At 40.9% G+C, this 21,894-nt stretch overlaps 1 protein-coding gene across 6 annotated transcripts in view; it reads right to left on the bottom strand.

The window, feature by feature from the left end:
• Window positions 1-4,692: 4,692 nt before the first annotated feature.
• Window positions 4,693-21,894, bottom strand: part of tnrc6c2 (trinucleotide repeat containing adaptor 6C2) — a 48,332-nt gene continuing 31,130 nt past the window's right edge. For 4 of the 6 annotated variants that reach the window (XM_036213405.1, XM_024289734.2, XM_024289733.2 and 1 more), the window contains 17 exons: window positions 21,687-21,853; window positions 21,519-21,596; window positions 21,291-21,348; window positions 21,038-21,180; window positions 20,751-20,897; window positions 20,009-20,149; window positions 18,927-19,046; window positions 18,576-18,659; window positions 17,910-18,189; window positions 17,656-17,820; window positions 16,930-17,121; window positions 16,388-16,537; window positions 16,119-16,235; window positions 15,464-15,679; window positions 12,830-12,903; window positions 12,516-12,655; window positions 4,693-11,575 (listed from right to left, as the gene is read on the bottom strand). In XM_036213405.1, coding sequence (XP_036069298.1) covers window positions 11,227-11,575; window positions 12,516-12,655; window positions 12,830-12,903; window positions 15,464-15,679; window positions 16,119-16,235; window positions 16,388-16,537; window positions 16,930-17,121; window positions 17,656-17,820; window positions 17,910-18,189; window positions 18,576-18,659; window positions 18,927-19,046; window positions 20,009-20,149; window positions 20,751-20,897; window positions 21,038-21,180; window positions 21,291-21,348; window positions 21,519-21,596; window positions 21,687-21,853 — 2,621 coding nt within the window. In that variant the 3' untranslated portion in view covers window positions 4,693-11,226. The remainder of the gene's footprint in view (window positions 11,576-12,515; window positions 12,656-12,829; window positions 12,904-15,463; window positions 15,680-16,118; window positions 16,236-16,387; window positions 16,538-16,929; window positions 17,122-17,655; window positions 17,821-17,909; window positions 18,190-18,575; window positions 18,660-18,926; window positions 19,047-20,008; window positions 20,150-20,750; window positions 20,898-21,037; window positions 21,181-21,290; window positions 21,349-21,518; window positions 21,597-21,686; window positions 21,854-21,894) is intronic. The other 2 variants (XM_024289736.2, XM_024289735.2) reach the window with 2 other exon arrangements.

A 21,894-nucleotide genomic window follows, 5' to 3' on the forward strand; every position in this document is an offset into this window, starting at 1 on the left:
GTCTATCTAAAGCCCGTCGATGGTTTCACTCTTAAGATCAGCCAAGCCTTTTGGGCGTGGAGGTGGTGCAGACGCATGTCGGAGGGTCAGCCGTGCTTCCCTGCTTCACCCCGAACCCAGAGGGAATACCCGTGGAAGGGGTGACCCTAAAGAGGCAAAAGGGTGGGGATCTCGAAGAGGTGGTGTACCAGTCAAAGGAGTCCGTCTCCACGTCTGAGAAGGTCCAGCTTGTCTCTGCGCTGGGCCCTGATGGCGTCGCCTTCAATGTGAGCCTGCAGCAGCTCCAGGTGGAGGACAGCGCCCTGTACAGCTGCCAGCTGCTGCTGCGCGGCAAACCCAACAGCAGCCACGGTTTAGGCAGGCGCGCATACTTTGTTTCAGTGCAAGGTAGGCTCTCGGGGAAAAGAAACTTTGAACTAATGTGCACTAAGTTTCTGGCATCTTCTAACACAACTAAAAACCCTTTTAACCCTATCTTTTGGGGTCCAGATGACCCCACTTTTAATGTAAGCATGAGTAGGAAAGCAAATATTTGACAGAGTGCATGCAGTCGGTTGCATTAGTGGGCAACTTCCTGCATACAAAATTCGCTTTCTTATCTTGTGCAAAACAGCAGCAGATACCCTTTCGGCCTCCCAACTCGACTCATTTCTTTCTTTTTTTTTTTTAACCCTTTTGCGTCATGGATGGTTACACAATCAAGAAGACCAGACTTCATTTCCAAGAACTGAGCACTTTCTGGTCTCAATTGTGAACATTTTGTTGATCATTTGAGGGGCTCTGCAGACCACACACTCTAAATTAAAATGTTAATTCTTTTTTTTTTTTTGCCGAATCAAACTTCCTTTTAAATTTACCAGCATTTGTTATATGACTTCCTCTTTGCGTAAAATTCAGTTTCACATTTGATTTCTGGATTTAGTCACGGATTCTTTCTTTTCTGCCCCCACACATTTCACAGGGGCAAAATTTAGAATAGCAGAAGTGAAGATTTCGAACCCGATAGTAAAACTTTCTAAAATTGTTTTGCTTAATTAATTAATGTACTCTTTTAAGTAAAAACGTGTGAAAGTTGGCTTTTCGGGGAGTTTTTGACCCTTTAACACCTGAGGTGTCGCCGGTGAACACAAAATCTTTTGTAAGTATTCAACTGTTCACACAATCAATATGATTCCAGTAAATTTTGAAGGAGAAAAGTGGCGCGACATTCAAAATCTACTGGAATTATTAATTGTTAATTCGTCCCACCTGAAAAATAACAATTTATTTAAACTGCCGCCGAAATAGGAAGGAAGTTTGCGGTTTCTGCTTTTTTTCTAAGCCTCATAACAATCATGTGCTCAGGTTCTCCTCTGGGTTTTGCATGTTTTTTTTCTGAAGCTGCTGTTTCTCAGCAGGTGGTGAATGCGAGTGCCTCCAGTACAGCATCCTGCTGTACGCCATGTCGGCGGCCGTGGGCCTGCTACTGCTTCTCGTGGTCTTCATGGCCGTTTGTAAAGTGAGTTGCTCGCTTTATTTTTTTTGCCACCAAATTGCGATGGAAACTCGCCTGATAAAGGGTTACCAGCAGCACCTGCTCGCTTAGAGCGTGCTTGCAGCTTCCTCTGCAGCTGACCACAAAACCACAGCGGTTTCACAACTTTTTTTTTTTTTTGCCTGTTTTTCTCAACTTTGACAGACAACTGTTGCAGCTCGTTTGTTGTTTCTAGAGCAGGGGTCTCAAACTCACTGCCCACGGGCCATCACTTGTTGTGTGCAGAGCTGAACGAACCAATCACGGTGAGGTATATGGCTCTGGTGTTAAGAATAAATATATTTGAGAACATTGGAATGTTTTATCAGTGCTTTTCTTGTGGAAATCCTGATGCGGCCCCCGGCTGAATTGAGTTTTTGAGACCCCTGCTCTGGAGGTTCACATGAGCAGGAAAACGCTTACAGCTCATATTACCGAGAGGGCTCGATTAAAATTGTGATGAACTCTGATTTTAACACAGGAAATCAAGGGCGTGTTGCACCTTTTTCTTTTCACTCCTCACCACTGATTTCTCTTCCTTTTGTCTTATGTCTGTTAGAGCAAAGCAAACCACAGCAGCAAGCCACACCCTCAGGTGCCGATCTACGAGGAAATGGTTGGGGTGAATTCTCCGGTTCAAAAAACATTTCAAAGCCACCTGGAGGAAGTGGGTAGTGGTGAGTACAAAAACTGCTCAAGGAAGAAATCCAACCCAGAGAACCACTACGAAAGCCCCAGAAGGGTTCTGAACCCCATGAGCGAGCCTCTGAAATGAACCTTTCCTGCACCATCACGACCTCCAGCATCCTTTGAGGCGTGTCGGACGAGACTTTTCCTTCAGGCTTCTGTCCCCTTGTACAGCTTTGTCGTAGCTTACTGTAGTTGCATTCACACTGTACGCGATCTGCGTGACAGATCCCCCACCCCTCTTTTGCCACGTGACAAATTCGCTGGTCGTTGCCTGTTAAAAAATGTGTTCCTGAGTTTGACGCCGTGGCTGCATGTGGGAGGAGCTGTAAGAAACGGTGTCTGTGGATATCTCACTTAGAATGTGTGGAAGACACAAATGATGTTGAGAAATAAATAAGGTTTATTAATTGTAAGGAGTTCTACAAAAACATCGGTAATCATGTCTCCATATTTGAGTTTATATGGTTTATATGATGATTATTAAAGTTTTTCCCGGTACAGGAGGCTGCATCTGTATGACAGCCGTTTCCACTGTGTTTCTGTGTTTGAGCTTGAAGGCTCTTTGTCTCGTGTTAACCCGAGGGGGAAAAATTAATTTAGGAGACCTTTTTCCGTTTTCTCTAATGTCTCGATGAAGCCCGAGCCGGCAGCCTCCGCACCCCGCAGCGGCTCTCTGTCTGCCGGCATATCAAGTGAGTTAGCTCCACCGCAGGAGTGAAAGCCACTAAAAATGTCACGTGCCCAAAGCTAAGTTCCTGATTGGGAAATGCGACACGGTGACTTGTTAAACTTCAGAAATTTAAATTTTGGCTGCACCGCCCGATTCGCTTCAGATCGTCTCATCTCATCTGTTCCATTGACTTAACATTGAAACTGGCCGCCTCTGCCGCGCAAATCGTGTTCAGTGTGAATGCACCTTAAGCCTTTGCTTTAACTCTTGTACAAAAAAATGTATCTACTATCACAGCGAAGAATATATGATCAAATATATAGTTTTTTATTATACCAATGATGATGTGAAGTTAAAAGTATTGTTTATGAAACTGTTGTTTTTTGTCAGTCAAATAGATGCTTGTTATCGTCTCTTTACTTTTTACCTCATCTTTGTGGCAAAACCGAGCTATCATGTATTTTTGAAAATTATATTAAATTGCATTTATATTTGTAAGCAAAATTAAAACATTTCAAAGCTGAACTAAGTGTCATCATTGATGTTGAAATGATCAAACAAACACCTTTAACTGCATTCAATGGGTGCACATACTAAATATATGAACTGAAGTGTTCAATTAGGGATAAGTCCTTTATGCTGTCATGCATCCCCATGTGTGACGTTTATGTCTCTAGACCGGACCAGTACAGTATTTTCAGTGACTCCATTATAAAATGGAACCATTAGGCCAGAACCACTGTTGCTCCCCTGTCGGTTGTGGGTCCATAGAAAAATGGAATAGACCAGCATGAGTGTTGAGTGCTAACATTTTTTTTTTATTTAGTTTATTTTAGCAATTAGAAGCATTTTAAGATGATTTTATAGCATTTTCTTTGGTTAATCTATTATTTTTGATGCATTATCGCAAGTTTATAATTTTCAACACACTCATTTACAATTTAGAATTATCACTATTGGACTGGGGGATAAAGAGTGTGTAGAAAGCCTACATTTGCGACCGTTTCGGGGAGAACATAGGGAGGACCCAAAGTTACTCCCTCACACACTTAGGGACACTTTAGAGCAGGAACGTCTAAATCCAGGCTTTCAGGGCCGTGTTCTACATGTTTTCCAATCAAGCTGCCACTGAAGTTCCTTATTGGTCTGGAGTTTAACACCCCTGCTTTTGAGCAACCAATAAAGCAACCTATAAAGCATGTTTTTGGAATTATGGGATGAAGTTCAAGTACCTGGAAAAAAAAAGACAACATGTATACTCAACAGTCTGGATTTCAACCACTAACTTCTCACTAACAGGCAAGAACACTAACCACTATACCACCATTCCATTCACTAAATTCGTGTGTGGTGTGTTACAACAAATGTGACATTTATGCAACTTCCCCATCATCACTATCATTTTGGTTTCTATCAGAAAATAAAAACTACAAATGGTATTTCTATGATAAAAAAATAAAAAAAGTCAGATATGAACAAAAAATTGGTCAATCAGTTTTGAACCTCAAACACTGATGGTGATTGGTCAAACTTCACCCTGCAGATACAATGGGGTCAGATTTGGCCACTAGTTTACATTTTTTCTGTTGTTGTTTTGGTTGCTATTTGTTGCTAACTAAAATGACCAAAATAAAAACTTATATTGACTTAAACAAACACTAGAAATAACATAATTCCCAACTACTTTTTGAAAAGATCAATTAAAAAAATGCAAAAAATTATGTTTTTATGTTCAAGAAAATCAGAAAAATGGAAGTAGCAAACATGACTCTCAATGAAATATATTAGAAGTGAAATAAAGTGCAGACAGGACCAACAGTAACAGCCAAGAAAAATTGTATTTATTAATATAGTCTGAAAGAAGCTCCATCATCCATGGAAACATTTTTTTCTGATGCATGTTTGTAACAATCACATTCTATGAGGAGAAAAAAGAACAACATTAAAAGCCACAACTTTGCATTTCAGTTACAGACATTTTTCCTTAATGCTTTTGTCCCAAAGTGAAGAGAAAGGCGAAGCCCAAACTCCCTTACCCGCCCTCTCCGTCCCCTTTAAAAAATAAAAACAAAAGAGATAGCCTTCGAGTCAGGGATTTTTTTTTTGTTTTTTGTCTTTAAGAACAACCCACAGTGCTTTAGCAGGATAAGCGCTCATTGGTTAAGGATTACACAGCATAACGACACAATGTCAAGTTTTGCTAAAACATTAGATGAAGTTCAGGGGTTGAAAGGGATTTGAAAGACACACACACAAAAAAACCCAACATCAACAACCCTGAACCCCAGAGTGCGAGCTGTCAAGCAGGTGGAGGTCACCTGCGACAGCTCGGAGTCGCCCCTCTTCACTTGTGCATAGATCAGAATCCTTAAAAAAAAAAAAAAATCTTCCATCCTCCCTTTCAACTTGCCTCTGAATACCACCTGTTATATATAAAGAAATCTCTCCACCGCTTCATACCTGCCCCAGGAGCAGATATGTTTAACAACAGACACGTGAGATGATTCAGGAAAAAAGGAATCTTGCACAATGCTCCTGGATGGAACCTCAAAGAGGACAAAAAACGTAAAAAAGCCTCTTCGGACAGTATTTTCTAACTATTGATCATGGTTTCAGTGTAAAGCAACGTCTACCTAAACTTCACATGTAAAGCGCTCCACTTTGACAAATTTGATTTTTCAGTCTTATTTGGTAAATATATGCAACTTCCAACTTTCTGCTGCTTTAAGAGCAAAAACAAAACAAAGTTCTTTTCTCTGTTCTGATAAGCTAAACTTCCTTCAGTGCTCGCCGGAATTGGTTCAGTTGCATTCTGTTCACACAAACACTGAACTAAGAAACGATGCAGTTGGTTTCTGGAAACCCTGGCCTTTCCTGAGACAAAAAAATCCACATCTTTAATGAGTGTGCAAGATAGTGAGCCTTTCTCAGCATCACATAAAAAAAGAAGGAATCAAAAACTTCATACAGTCACTGAAAGAGAAATGAAACATTTGACAACACTGATCAATCCCAGAGTTCTGAAAGTAGAATAACTCTTCATTTTGCTAGAGTTTCATGTCCATAGTTGATGCAGGATGAATTTAGTCTCGTTTTTTTCCCCCAAAAAAACCATTCCTGTTATAGAGTCCTATTTCGTCGGATGAATGAAATGCTTGTAAACGACAGGTGGCTTTTGCAAAACAGACGGAAAAGGTAGGCACCTCTGAAGTGAGTCTTGTAACAAAACTCCCTTTCCAATCCTCCAACATCAGGATTACTAGTCCTTCTACAGCTAAAGATCTAAAACCACAGCTCTTTGTTTTTACAATTTTTATCAATTTTTCTATTTTTTTTTAAAGCTTTTTATCTTTTTCTTCATTTTTTTTTGCTACAGTTTTCCTATAATTAAAACAAAATGGTGCAATACTCATCAATAATCCTTGGATTATTTCACAATAAAAGCCACTATAAGGTAGATAAACTTTTTACAGACAGAATGACGGGAAGGGGGGGCGGGGGAGTCCTTGAGTAAACATGTACACATGAATTGTCACCGTCGCCCCTCTCGTCTCGCTTGCCTAGGATTAGCCGAGTCGGGGGCAGAAGACACTCAGTGCAACGTTAGAAGAGAACGTCTATCTGAAGAGATTTTGACCAAAAAAAAAAAATTTACAAATGAAACGCACCGAGTGGAACAAAACAGCAGTTTTCCAAGCACACATTCATACAAACATCGAACTTCCAAGCGCTCATCTAAGAAAGATAACCCAGTACATGTCTGATATCCTCTGAAAGCCCAGAAGTGTACCTGTCAGATGCACAGAACACAAGTACTGACTTCACATTTTGTAATTGGCGCTCAATGATTCAAGTATTTATATATACACATATATATATATATATTACACACACACATATATATGTATGTATATATGACACACGTGCTGTTTTGATATGTCTGTGATTTGTTTCGACTGGGTAAAATTTGCATCAAAGCTTGCGGTTGGGCTTCAAGCGCCGTACGTCCTCAACACGTGCATAAGAACTCCAACGTAAGAAAGTCGTAGCTTTCACTCAATCAAGTATCAAGTTTGCACCCAACCCAAATTCTTTTTTTTTTTTTTTCCTTTCTCTGTGCCACTTATTTGCAGAGAAAAAAAATACATATTGCTCTTTTTCAGCTGTAATAATTCAGGACCTTTCCAACACACACACCAAAAAAAAGAGAGAAAAGTTTCAGAGGTTTACGATTCAAGAAGTCTGAAGAGGTGATACAACACACTGTACTTGTGTATATATGGCGTGTACACATATATACTGGTATATAGAGCAGAGCTGTAGAGAGGAGAACCTCTCGATGCTGGTGCAGCATGGGAAACCCCCTCCCCCCCTCCCCAACTGTCGGGGTTCTCCAGTTTGTACAGGATGCTGGGAGGTCCTCGACTATCGGGTCTGTCTGAGCTTGGATCAAAGGCAGTTGCAGAAACAGGCCATAGTGATTTTTGCTTGTGTGCTGCAGGACTCCAAGTCCTGAAAGGTAGCCTTTTCTCATTTATTTCTTTATTTTTTTTTTCTTTTCTCCGTTACTTTTTAAGACATTGTACCTCCTAAAAGTGCCTCTCCAGTCCTGCTGCTGCAGGATGAGAGAGTGAGGCTGCCGCAGAGGGCCGAAGCCGTCTGGGGTTGTGGAAATGTACAATTCAGTGGGCCCGCTTTGAGCGGGACACAAAACAAGATAAATACAGCATCCACAAAAACAAAAAAAAATCAAATAAAACACAGCCCCGGTCACTGCTCCACCTTTTTTCGTTGGCGGTAGTATAGGCTGATGGCCGGAGACGTTTCAGCTAGAAGTGCAGAGCTCAACATATCATAGATTTTTTTGTTTTCCATTTAGATTTTTTAAGCATTTTTTTAAAATGATTTTTATGTCAAACTTCATAAAAATGATGTTAAAATGCAATTTCTTTTTGGTTTTAAAAAAATATGTACCCGGGATTACCCATCATCAACTGTGCACTGTAGCAAACTGTGACCCCCCCAAAACTGAGTATAGATTTTCTCCTTAACACGGGGTATTCCCCCACAAAAAGCACACACACACCAAAAAAAGAAAAAAAAGAACGCTCTCAGCCATCGACGTGTGTGATGCTGCCGCCATTTTGTTTGTTCCCGTCTGCCCCCCCCTCCCCTCTTAAAAGGTTCTGCAGGTTCAACAGAAACTCTATAATCTATGACACAGATTCATATTGGCACAATACATTGGCACCTTTCACATGCACAGATGTTCTCCACACAGCGAGAGCAGAAGGGCTTCATGCAGGCCTTCTCCCCTGCAGAGTGGGTCACATTAGAAGGCTCTGTATTGTTGCTTTAAATGGCCCCCACCCATGTTTTTTTTTTTTGGCTCCCACAGCAGAGAGGGCCGATAAAAACGGAGAGCTGCATCTCACACATGCTATCATCAACTCCCCAACCCTGAGATCAAGCTGGACAGAAGTGTCTTCAGCGCAGAGAGGAAAAAGGCTGACCTTGGATCAAGTGTTCTGACTTCAACGTGACAAAGTTCCAGTGGCTTGGTCTGACTTTACCGAGGCGGTGGCCGTTTTGAAGTTTCAGGTGCTATCAAGGCCCCCCAGCCTCTTAAGTCTTTTTTTTTTTGCATAGAAACAGATTCAAGGGGCTGTTGGTACCTGGTCAGGGGAGGGCTACTGGGTCTGGGCGAGGGGGAGGCTGTGGCTAGCAGCTAGGCAGAGGACCAGAGGAGGGCGAGGGGCAGATGGAGAACAGGCGAAGCAGCTTGGAGCGGCAAACACACACGTCCCTGACTGAGAATCCTTTTTTTTCTTTTTTTGAAACACAACTCAAGGTACTAACCTGGAAGTACTACAGAATACTGTCAAACACAAAAGCATGAGCAGTTCAACACAATTCACAATCATTAACGGTCTGCAGTACTGATCCTCATTTTGCATTCAATACACAGGATGAACATACAGAGGCACCTCTGACCAAAGTGTTTCTGCATATGAACAGTGAAGGGCTTGTTCAGCAGCCAGTAATTTGCAGACCACTGCATGTCAATCAACATGGAAATATATCAAAAAGAAAAAGCTCAAATGATCACAATACAAAAAAAATAAAAAATAAATTCCAGAAACATGACTAATACATCTTCCAGCTAAAGTGATCTCTGTGTCAAAGTACTGAGAGATGGGGGGGTTGCCCCCCCCTGTGGGAGATGCCACGATTGGCCAGTTGTGGGGGAACTGCTTCTTCTCTGGTCAGATGGAGGAAGTGGAGCCCAGGAGGAAGTTCTGCACTGTGGGGCTGCTGCCTGACACCACAGAGGACCACAGCAAAGAGGCACTCGGTGGACACTCCCCCACCACTCCACTCTGCTCCACTCCACTCCGACTCATCCACCCACTGGTTGGCCGCTGGCTGGCTGGCTGGCTTACTGTCCAGGAGTATCGGAGAAAGCTGACATTGCAAGTCTTGTGCCTCCAAGCAGAACAAGGCGAACGATTTGGAGTAACAGTGATTTTCACTTTGATAAAGTTCAAAAACTGGGCAGAGAAAAAAAATTAACAGCTCTGCAATTTTTTTTTTTTTTTTGCCCATTAAGTCCGACAATACAGTTGTGTTTCCCTTCATCCTGCTACCAGAGGAACGACGACATACACATTTCCATGGAATAGATACAGTACTTCAAAGAGCAGTTTTTCTTCTGGTTTGCAATGTCTTTGCTGCTCCTTTTTTTTTTTTTTTTTTTTTGGACTTATTGGATTGCAGTTGAAGTGATTTGCTCTTCATAAGTGCTATGATCAAACCCTTTGAATCTATAAAAGTCTCTTCTGTTTGTACGGTACCAAACGCAAGGAACACTCGTAGGTCTACTGCATTAGGAGAAACCCCTCTTATTTGGTATTGTGCCAGAACCCAGAACCCCCCCAAAAACCCGCTGAAGTTTCAGTCTCTGTTGGGTGTGGCTGTAGCGTGCAGAGAGGAAGCGTGCGTGGTCGTGTGCCCATTGTCAGTGTAATTTGCTGCATGCACACTTCTACGGCGGCTTCTTCCTCTTTGCAGTTTCCCCAACAGTTTCAGGGGAATCGGAGGAAATCCAAGTTTTGAAAAGGGGGTGTTAGAAGTTCCAGTCTTTTGCTTGAATCAGCAACAATTGCAAACAAAAAAAAACAATTAAAAGACAAAACAAAACCAGCTCCGGAGGAGTATGGACGGAAGAAAGGTTGATGGTATATATTGCACAATGTAATGGTCACGTGAAAGTGAATCCGAGTCATTTTAGTCCTCCGACCGACCGCGTAGGCCACAGGGCTTCATTACAAATCAGACGATAGAAAATTTGACAAAGCACCAGTAAGCGACCGGGGTCCAGGCTGAAGGTTGGCCAGACGGAATCTGGGTTTTGCAGGCGTCGACTTGTTCAAGAGTCCAGAAGTTCATGCCCAAACACACGCAGCAACACACGCTAGAAATCCTCTCTCAGCTTATGAAACACGGAACAGAAAGGTTTTGCTGGGATTCTGTCCAAACAAAAGAATATCCGACAACTGCGTCAGCCCCTTTGAGACGGATCAAAGTAACTGAGCAGGTGATTGGTAGTGCCAGAGGTGGCCAGGCCTTCTTACTGCCCAGTGATGCGCTTGGTCAGCAGTCGTCTTCTGTACCACTTGTTGGCTCAGAGGTGAACTGTGCAAGATTTCAGCTATTTCTTCAGTTACAAAAAGGAACTAAAAAAGGCGGCTTGGGAAGGACTTGGGCCAGAGAGCACTTAAGGCTAATATTAGTGCTAAGAAACAAACATTAACACAACTATTAAAGGTCTCTGAAGTATATCATTGGCCATGAAAATGCTGGGAATGGTTGTTTTAAGTGTTATTTTGGGATGATTTTTCTTCTTCTTGAGGGTAAAGGAAAAGTCTCAGATGGCAGCTTTGATTGCTTCTTCTAAAAACACTTCACACAGAATGTCATGTATATTTATGGAAATAAACTAAAACACTTAAAAGGTTTCTTTGTGTTTGTGTCTAATTTCAGTTTTTTTTTTCCATATGGTGCATCTTAGAAATATTGGGAGGAAAGAAAAGGTTTGTTTTCCTCCCAATAAAAGACGAGCACAGTGAACCAGAGGGTCCAGGGCCGTCAGTTCTGTGTGGGGGGGCCCTGGCCCTCTGATTCACAATTCACAGTTCACACAGTTCAAACTGATACTGATTATCGCCACATGATTTGCTTGGGTTTTGCTCTTGCTTATTTCTAAACCGTTTTTTTTTTTTTTTTTTTTAGTTTGATAAGCCCCCCCACCCCATACCACAGAGGGGGGAGTTAGTGTAACCATGGCATCATCCTACATGGACTCTCCACTCAGCAGATCTCCAGGCAGCAGGGTGTTAATCGGGGTGGGGCTCCCAATCACGCGTGCGTCCTCTCCGTTGGGCGGCCCCCACAGGCTGGAGTATTGGGGCACGCCTCCCCACAGCAGATCTCCGCCGTTGGCTTTCCCACCGCCTGCCCCGCTGCTCCACTGGCCGATTGAGTGGGACTGGGATGCTCCGCCCATCCGATTCTGATTGGGTCCCGGGTTGGCGTGCCAGCTTGTGGTGTTTGCCCCCAGCGACTGGCCTTGTGCAAAGAAGCGGTTAACCTCCTCCTCCCCAGCAAACTCCGCCAGGATTGTGGTATTTCCAAGCACACACCTAAAAAGAAAAATGCACAACTGATTTATTTAAAGAAACAGAGAGTTTTGCAAAAATTAAAAAGAAAAAGATGGAAAAAAAATGATGTTAATGCCACAGTCACAAATACAACTGCCAACGCACAATAAAGGGAGGCATCGGAAGAATCTTAAGATTTCACCTCCCGATTTATTTTTAGTCACGAATGTACAGTAGGCAGCGGCAGTTCATCAGTCACGTAGAATGGCCCGCATTTTATATACCCCGACCACTGTCCGGAGACATTTACACATTAAAATCTCCTTAAAATCTCAGCGGCCACCTGCCTAATTTGCTGAAAAACTTGCATTAAGGTCGCTGCGCAGTGACATGGGAGACCATAGTCAATATCTAAGTAGATCAATAATCAATCCATAAAAGTTTAGATCAATCTAATGCACAAAGCTAAAGTCTGCTAGCTTGATGCTAAGCTATGATGGGATTTCCCCATAGGACGGCTAATGCTAACGTTTGGTTGACCTAAACATAACATTGAATACTAAATCTTTCTATACTGACAAGCATAAATTTTCCAAACCCTTTTATGGAAGTATTTTTTTAAAGTAACTATTCTCTTTCTACAAACAGATCAAATAATTTGTTTGATATGTAAAACAATAAAAATTCAAACTCTAAAAATAAAGACAAACATCAATCTCATCATTAGACCCCTCCCACAGTCAGCTGACTCTTAATGAAAACTGAATGAGTATCATAGAGCAGCTGACTGCAGCATGATTCCCCACATCTGCTTTCATGTGACTGAACAGAGTAATCTAAGAGCTGAAAGTACTTATAAAACAGGAAAACACCAAAATCACAAGAATTCCCCCATCTTCCTTGTTTTACTTTGTTTAGAGGTAAAAGGCCATAGCATGTAACCATAGCAACACTCTGGGTTTGTGTAATTTCAGACGCTTACATGTGCAGGGACTTCTGAGCCTTTGCAGCCTCATCCTTGGAACTGTAGCGCACCACAGCATTGCCCTGGGTCAGGTTGAGGTGGAATGTGATCAGGGGGCCATGCTGCATGCACAGAGTCCGAAGTGTTGAGCCATCAATCTGAGGGGGAAAAGACAGGTATTTACAAACATGATTCAAGTTTTTTTTTTATCCGCTTGTGGCTTCACGCATAAATATGAAAACACTAAAAACCACAACACTATAAGTGAAGGTTGCCTTCAGGGTTCAGACCCAAAACCCCAAAATCAAATACACTGTGAGGTCAGAACGTACTTGTGGAGTGAGATTCCTCAGGACCAGCCAGCTGCTAGTCCTGTTTGACGTGTCAGTGCTCCATGCAGTTCCCTCTGTGAACAGAACCCCCAAAAGGTTAAAAAAGAAAGAACAAAACCCTAGAAGATTAAGAGTTTCACTCTGATCAATTTTGATCAATTTCTTTCCCAGTGGTATTTTAATTAAGATTATGCAGTTTTTAGCAAAAATTCAAAAATGTGTTGTTTTCTTGGACATAGTTTCTCCAGAGCAGCAATAGTTTATTACAAATTTGCTTCACACCCCCAACTAGCACTACTGGAACATCAAAAGTGGTGAGCAGTAATGGAGCCATCCAGCTGTACAGTTTTGAGCCGGATACCAGATCAAAACAAAGATGTACATGGATCTATTTTCCACAAGTGGATACATCAAAATGGAGCAGAGCAAGGAGCTAGTGGCCTGCCGATTGTAGTTACTATGTCACAACTGCAATGTTTTTCAAACAGGATTGTTTTTGTTTGCTACTGATTCACAACAATTTGAATAAAGAAACACCTAGAAATGCAATTTTGAGTTTAGTTTACTTAATATATGGCCTTTACCATCAGAAAAATTCCACAATAGGGCATTAAAAAAAAATTATGTTGGAGTGGCATGGAGAAAATTTACAGACTACAATATCAGCTCTTTAGCTTAATTTAGTTAATTGCAAGTTAAATGTGCCAAAATGTTTTCACTCAAAGCTGAAAACTCAACTACACCCAAACCGTCTAAGGTGACAGATAAAAACAGAAAAATGTTTCTCGCCGGGAAACAACATGATGATCTTGATTTGGCTGACTGGTTGGAGTTCTGTCTTTGTGGTGAGGCCCTATGAGGGGGAGCGAGTTCAAAAACAGAGAACAACAGATGTAATCTTCTCATAACATGTAGCTGAACATCTTTGTTCTTCTGCTGTAAGTCAAAGTAGTGCCACAGGCCGCAGGCTTTGAATCCAGGGCACATGTGAACGTGTGTTCAGAAGAGGCAGCGCCTCACCTACCACCATCCTCACCTGCCATCATGACATGTAAACTAATTTTTAACATAAAAATATGTCCACTTACTGTGCTATGAATGCAATTTATGTGTGATTCAAATATTTTAAAAAGGTTCTGTTTAACGACGGTGAAGGTAGTTTCACTACAGACTGCAAATGTAATGATTTTTTAAACTGTTTTATATGTTATAGACATTTTATTACATGTCCTCACTTTCCATATCATAAATAATGTATGTCTATCACTTATTTAGCCTTCTTTTTCTGACTTAAAGCCACACTAAATAAATATAAGTTGAGGCAGGCAGTAGCTCTCTTACTGTAGAAACTTGTGTTTGTTCGTTCAAAGCTTACCTTTTGAGTTTATGTTTTGCTCTAACTGACTACAAAAATGGTCTCTAAAAAATGTATACATTTTGGACAATCAATCAAAATGTGATTAATAAAAAATGAATGACCAATGCCAGAGCAAAAGAGTTTTAAGTTTAACAGTTTCAAATTATGCCTCAAAAACTAGACATCCACCTCGGCTGTTTTTTTTTTTTAGGCTGATCTGCTTGTTATACATTTTACATTCTTTCTTGACCTGATATGTACCTGCTATGTGTATGCTGATATGAGATATGAAACACAATCAGTTGTGTACTGGGTTCATAGATTTGTAGATCTGACTGAAGACTGAGCGCCTCACCAGCCGCAAACCTCACCACACAGCACTAATGTAAACTGCTGCAAGTGAAGTTTTACAGAGCTGGCAGACCTCAAGTAGTCAGTTTCACAGGGCGTTTTTCCACTATAACTTGTGGGTGACAGCACATGTGAAGACTGCCACACCTAGAGGTTGTCCTAGGTGTCATCAAAAAAAAGAGAGAAAAAAAAAAACATCCTATTTCATCTTGTGCAGCTAAGCGTTTTCAGTAAAAGATTCTAAAGACAAGAACTGCTTTCTTTTCAGTGATACTACCAAAGTACAAATACCAAGGATTTTCTTAACCGGGTAAGAATGAGTGCTTTTGAAAATCCCTTTAGCAGAGAATGTGACACTGGATGTATCCACTTCTAATCCAAATGTTCCTTTATGACATTACATCACATTTAGCGTTTATTTAAAGCATCTTACAGATTATTTTTTTCACCACTTTGTTTGGAGTCTTGCCCATTGTCTGTATACGAGAAGTGGACAGTGACCCCCTTTGTGTTCAAAACAGAAAGTACTTCCTGGTTCCAAGAAGCCAAAATCCTAAAGACTTCTATAGATAAATAATCTATATTTGTCACAATAACAATTCTTGCTCTACTACCTTTTTAACATGTTCATGCTAATCCTATTTTTGTGTAGTGTGTAGTATCATGTCACACGTTCTAAACATCTGATCGACAGATCCAGCGTTCAAGTGGTAGGGATGTGGACTTCCAACAAGCTCACGCCTGATTGGCGGAAAGTTCTACCATAAAAAATGTGACTGAGACTGACTCGAACCAATCACTACTTTCCAACGTCATCAGGCTCAACAGATATGGTGGTGTCCATATTGCGAAATAAATGGCAACTGACTTTACTTCCTATTGAAGCCAGAAGTGAGTATGCATTCTGTGTGTAAATGTGTGCTTACCTGAGGAATACGACCCACTCCAGCCTTGAGCCAGGCCCAGAGAGTTGCCACTCCAAGAGGTAGAAGGCTTGGTGTTGGTGAGCCCTGGTGGGGGCCGGGACGGAGCAGTGGTGCTGCGGGGGCCCTGAGGTACTTTCCACAGCTCATGTGATAAGGAGCCTTGGCTCTGAGATATGGGCCCCGGGGACCAGGTTGACTTCATTTCAGACAGTTTACCTTCAAACGAGAAGAATAAAGAAAAATAAAAAAATGTGTCTTTTAAAAAAATAGTTTAGATTCGTCTCATTTACATTTAAAAAAATGGATGTATAAAAAAGCTGACATGTTTGGTGCTCTATGTATGGTACATGAATGATCATTTGTCTTGGGGAATTTATTCCAACCTTCTATTGAAAGATTTTTGCCAAAAAAAGGATAAAAGATTAACAAAAATATTTAGAAAAAATGGAAGAAAATGTGAAAACTCACTAAATTGTGTGAGATACTGCTGCAATGACATTTTGAAAGAGCCTTGCTTTTTTATAGATTAAATAGAGGGACAGACAGTGGTGTCTTGTAGTGCCTAAAGGGCACTGAAGGAGAAGGTTTACGGGTAAGATAAGGTCACACACAGGTCAGGGGATCACTCAAGGAAGGGAGCACTCCATATGTGTACCTGAGCTGTCTCCATCACAGGATGACAGACTGAATGAGCTAGAAAAGCCACTGACTGGCCGATCACTGGTAGTTGGAGGTAGGGAGTCATTCTGAAGTGCAGAAGCTGGAGATGTGGCTATATAGTGAAGATCAGAATGTTGTGGGTATAAAAAGACAGCAGAAACACAAAAAAAATAAAGAAAGCGCAATGACAGTCACGTAGTTACAAGGACTTGTGGAAGTGATGTATTCAAACTCAAGTGCCACACATGTAACGTCGTCCTTTACCTCCATTTCTGTCTCGCAGCAGGTATCGATTGACGTCATGGATGTTGGTGTTGATGGTGGGACCGCTGGGGACACTGCCGGGGGTCATGTTGGGGTCAGTTTCAGGGTCGATGTTCTGCAGGCCCTTCCATGGCACGCCTGGGCAAAACTCTACAACAATAAAACAGTAGTGATGTCAAAGAAACTTCATGAAAAACTGCATTTCTTAATAGAACTTAACTTTTGCAACGCTTGCAAACATCAAACCTTAAGAAAAAATCTGACAGAGATTGTAAAGCTGGATGGCATCATAGCACCATTATCATCATCAGAATGATGTTAGGAAAGCTTTGTCTTCCGTAGCTAGCTTGTACAACACAGTTGGCACATCTCCTGTTGCTACAATCTTCGTCTGGAACAATAACTCTCACAGGGCTTTGAAAAGTTCAGCTGTATCAATACATAAAACCTGCAAATAATTCCAACTTCTTCTGGGATAATTAAGAAGATCTACAACACAAATAAAAACTATTTGATATCATCCTCATCAATTTCATCCTCACCTGGAGGCCAGTTAATGTTGGTCCCATTAGAGATTTTCTCATTGGGGCTCTTGCCTTGACCCCAACTGTCTGGAGGCACCAGGGGGTTGGTGGGGGACTCTGAGTTGGAGATTAAATTGTAAGGACTGTACGAGTCCTCCAGCTGGGGAGGCTTCCCAGGAGAGACCAGACTAGAGGCAGCAGATATGGCACCTGGATGAATGGATAATGAACTGTAATTACTCCCAAAGGAAAATGAAAGCTTAGTTGCAAAGAGATCTAACAAAAAAATGCTGATGTTATAAAAGACAAAACAAGGCAATCAAACACATGCAGCAAAAATAATGTGTGTTTGTGTTTAGTAGCAAAAGTAATGAATTTCAAATGAAACTCTCATAATATTGAAATAAAATGAGGTCATTTCTCCTTAATAGGATCAATAAAATTTCATTCTATTTTTATTTTTTTATAGACAGTACTGAAATAAAATACATTATTTCATGATGCTAATTTACCTAAATTTACATTAGGAAAGACACCAAAAGAATATCCTAATAATCAATAATTTAATTTATTTTTTACTATTATTATAACTGGATTCCAGTATGATTCTAAAGAAAAATGATATCTAATAAGCTGAGGTCCAGTGCAGAGTTTCTCTTTATTTAAACTATAATAATGACCATATTATGACAGAAATGCATGCATGCTTTTCAATCTCCTTAGAGTGTGTTTTTTAGAACATACCATGCTTACTGAGGTTGTTCTCCAAGTTTGAGGAGTTGCCAGAGAGGCTGTCCATGGAGTTTGAGTGCGTCCACTGGGACAGGCGGGACTGGGGCTGAGGGGGCTCCTTCATGGACAGGCCCCCCACCTCCATGACATTTACATTCATGTTTGGATTCAGTCCAGCTGCACAGAAAACATGAGTTAAACCATTATAGTCTATTTCTATTCTATTCATATTTGATGGATCATTTTCAATCCCGTTCTGGACTCACATAGAGGGTAGGTGCTGTAGGTGTTGGGGGAAGATGGTGGCTCTTTGGTGTGCAGTGTGTCAGTGAGGCCTGGAGTCTGGTGTGGGCCTGTGAAGGGGTCCAGGGTTGATTTTCCAGAGCCAGGGCCTACTGTCGGGCCACCGGGGGGATGCAGTCCAGCAGAGGAAGAGGACGAGGAGGAATGAGAGGGAAGTTGCTGCTGCTTCATCAGCAGCGCCTGGTACAGCTGACGCTGGTGCTGCTGGATCTGCTGCTGCATGTTGGTGATTGTACGTGCAACCTGGAATTAAACAAATTCAGGAGATTAAAAAGTAAATAAATGTCAAATTAATTATGGAGATTGAACCTAAACACTGCACAAAATGTAAAAAAAAAAGTGAAAAAGAATGAATGAAAAGACTAACACTGGAAAAAATAGAAAATGTTATGTTTAAAAAATTGAATAAAAACACAAGATTTCAAACTAAAAACTAAAAAGAAAAAGAGCTGCTGTAAACAAAATATTACATGTTGCTAATGTAGATACGGGAAACTTTAAGACACTCTTGGTAAAACATTATGAGTTTAATCTATTTTAGCAAAAAAAAAGAAGAAAAAAAGCCAGAGATAAAATCATGCAATGACTCAACATTGTGTTTTGAGCAGATATTACATCTGCAGACTCACTTGCTGCTCTTGTTGCCTAATTGGGCCGGAAACATTGCGCTGCGCCTGCATCATCTGCTGCTGGATTTGTAAACGCTGGTACGCCTAAAAAACAGAGAAAAAATTATTAGCAAATACAGATAACAAAATACAGCAGAGAAAAGAGGAAGTTCTTCATATTCTAAATATACTGAGTAATTATTGGATTCTGTTAGTGTGAGCTGTTACACAAACGGACATTCTACTACTATTGAAATAATAAAAAGGGTTTGTATTTTCTAATCCAAACTCAAAACATTGAATCAAAAACTGTCCTTAAAATAAAAGTAAAATCTAGAGCAAAAATGAAAAAGAAAATGGAGAGTGTCTTACCATTTGCAGCTGCTGAAGTTGGTACAACAGGGTCATTTGTTGAGGGTTTATTGGTGAGGTTAAAAGTGCAGGGTTAAGACCAATGTTTTTTGCTGCAAACTGCAAGAGCTGTGCTTGGACCTGGAACAAATGGAAACACGAGGATAAGAAAGACAAGAGGCTTAAGTAACTCATCAACAGTTCTTCTATGAAAGACCCACTCCAACTATACTTTTTTCTATTGTATAATCGTTTACAGTGACTTTTTAAGTTCGATTATGCAGTTTTTTGCTGAAATCAAAAAGCCTTTGTCATTGTTAAAACATATTTTATGGACAGCAGCAGTAGCTCATTAGAAATATAATTCTGGGTTGTAGGCGGGACTGTTGGCGCAGAGTAACTCCGTCCCATCTCTCTCCCTGTTACTGAGATCTTAGTTTGCGTGCTCACATGCAAGCTTACATCTTCAAGCTAACATTAGCAGCACAAAAATAATGGCGAGCAATTTTACACCAATCCAGTCGAACAGTTTTGTGTCAGAATAGAAATTCACTAAAACTGAGCATTTGCAAGCATCTGGTTACTGATCAAACAATATTTGAATTAAGAAAATACTTAGAAACTAATTTTTAATCAAATTATTTTCTGAGAAAAAATAGATTATTTTCATTGGAGTGGGTCTTTAAAGGGTAACCAAACTCTAAATCTACTTTTTTGGCTGTTGACCTCTATAAAGTACTTTGTTTAAAGTAAATTAAAACAAACTTGTTTAATTCTTGAAAATATAGTCAAAAACCGCCTGTGTGCTGCCTTCTACAGGTTGAATTGAGGTATTACACTCAAATTTTGTGATAGGTCAAACCATGCAAGTTTCAGAAGTCTCACGACATGATCTGCAGCTTCAGGAATGATAACAGTCCAGCCCCCAAGCCCCACCTCTCTGACTGGATTTTTACATTTCGGCTGTGGGTGGAGTCAGCCTCTATCTTCCCTGTTTGGTAACCCTTTTACAAGTCTTTTCATCCTAATCCCAACTTTGCGTGTCAGTAGTGCTTTTTGTTGCAGCAATCTTGCTTCTACCAGGTTTATGTGCTTAAGTCTACCTGAGGGGAGAGAAACTGAGGCACTTGAGCACGTAGACTCGGCTGGGAGGAGCTGAGAGGTGGCACTGGTGGCTGAGGAGGCTGCTGCTGCATGGCCCGGGTTTGTGCTGCTCCACTACTGCCAAACATTCCACTGGGTATCTGGAGGCGTTGTAAATTAGGTGTATATTAACAAATTGAAGATTTTTTTCTTTGATTTTATTCCAAAGAAAATGAGTCGTTGAGGTTTTTTTTTAGGTGTATTTGAACATAATAAATCAAAGACTTAACAAAAAAACCCAAAAGATTCTACACATCAATGTTCTACAGTTTTATTAATAGAAGTAGCAAATTTAAGAATATTCTTAAATACGTTTTTCCTGATTCGCAGTTGAATTACTAGCTAAAAGGCAGTTTTATTCAAATTTCCACACAGGTGCAACCAGATTGCGGAGCTTCAAGGACGTATTTTCCGAAGCGCAGTTGCTGCCGGGAGAGTTGGTTGATAAAGAAGACAAAGGATATCTGATTTCAATGCTCTCTCCAGGCAAGGTCACAGAATCATAATCGAGCAATGACTTTGGTTGAGTTTGTGGTTAATAGGATTCATGCAAATTGGATTGTTTTTACATCGATTCATTTCGACTGAAATGTTGCTCTTTCAAAAGGAATTGTTATGCTTTTACAGTCTTAAAAAACAATCTGCTTCTGTGCTTTCATTTTCATTTCAACTGGAAAAAAAAGAGAAAAAACACTCAACTACCTGTCTGTTGTTCAAGTTTTGCATTGCCAGTCCCGGGTTGCCCTGTCCCAGACTCTGGCCGGGAAGGCTACTGTTGGCCAGGGGGAGTTTCAGGCTGGGGGAAGGCAAAAACGGTGATGAGGGGGTGTCTTCTGACAGGACACTATCCTGTAATAGGAGAAAAAAAAGAGAGAAAAAACACAGTTAACCTTTTTTGTCACATGTCTATTTGATAGAATAGTTAGATGCAAGTCTTACAGCTTAAGGCTACAGAGTAAACTCTAATAGCCAGCTATTTGTGCTCTCACCTTGTCTAGAAAGGTGGCGCGATCGGAGGATTCTTTGGAGAGTGCAGAGGGCCGACAAACAAGTTGCTTGTTGATGCCATTGCTATATTCAGAAATGCTCATGGCCCGCTTGTCTAAGTCAGTTTTCTTCTCGAGCAAGGCCGCTGGAAGCAGACAAAAGAGCAGATATTCATCATGAAAGCTCTTTTATCTTAAATAATTCATCGACAGACACGAAGAAAGCCATTAAAATCAAATCAGTAAAAGAACTTACTCATGGCCTGGTCAAGGTTCATGTTGTTGCTCTTCAGTGCCTCCTCAGCAGGGTCTCTCTGCAATAAATTAAGAGTGAATCTTACCAACTAGGCTTTATTTCAAGATTAGTTCTGGTTTTGAACCATCTATTTGTTGTCTGAAGTTTAGGTGAATGAACTAATAGTACAAACTTTTGACCAAAAAGTATCAATAAGACAAAAACCTTCAAAACTAAATGTTTTCATACCGGAAAGCCCATGTCAGTGAGCTGTTTGATGAGACGGTTCATGATCCAGGCCTCATCTGGCTTGCTGCCAATCTTCCCCTAATAAAAAAAAAATAAAAATAAAAAATTGTGTTTAGAGTTTGTGCTTTTTTGTGTGTTGTAGAGGTGGGAGGGGTGTGTCTATCTGACCTTGCTTGGACATTTCTTGGGTCCGTTGCTCCAGGAGTTACAGGAGGAACTGTTCTCCTGGGACGTGGGGCTATTCCAAACGTCCCCATCCTCAGCGTCCCATTGGCCAGAAGACATACTCATTTCCTCGCCTCCACTTCCCCAGCCATCTTGCATAGGTTTGGGGCCTAATGGAAGAGAAGCAGAAGAAATGGAAAATGTCAAGCTA

Source organism: Oryzias melastigma, linkage group LG1 (genome assembly GCF_002922805.2).
Source record: "Oryzias melastigma strain HK-1 linkage group LG1, ASM292280v2, whole genome shotgun sequence".
Lineage (NCBI taxonomy): Eukaryota > Metazoa > Chordata > Actinopteri > Beloniformes > Adrianichthyidae > Oryzias > Oryzias melastigma.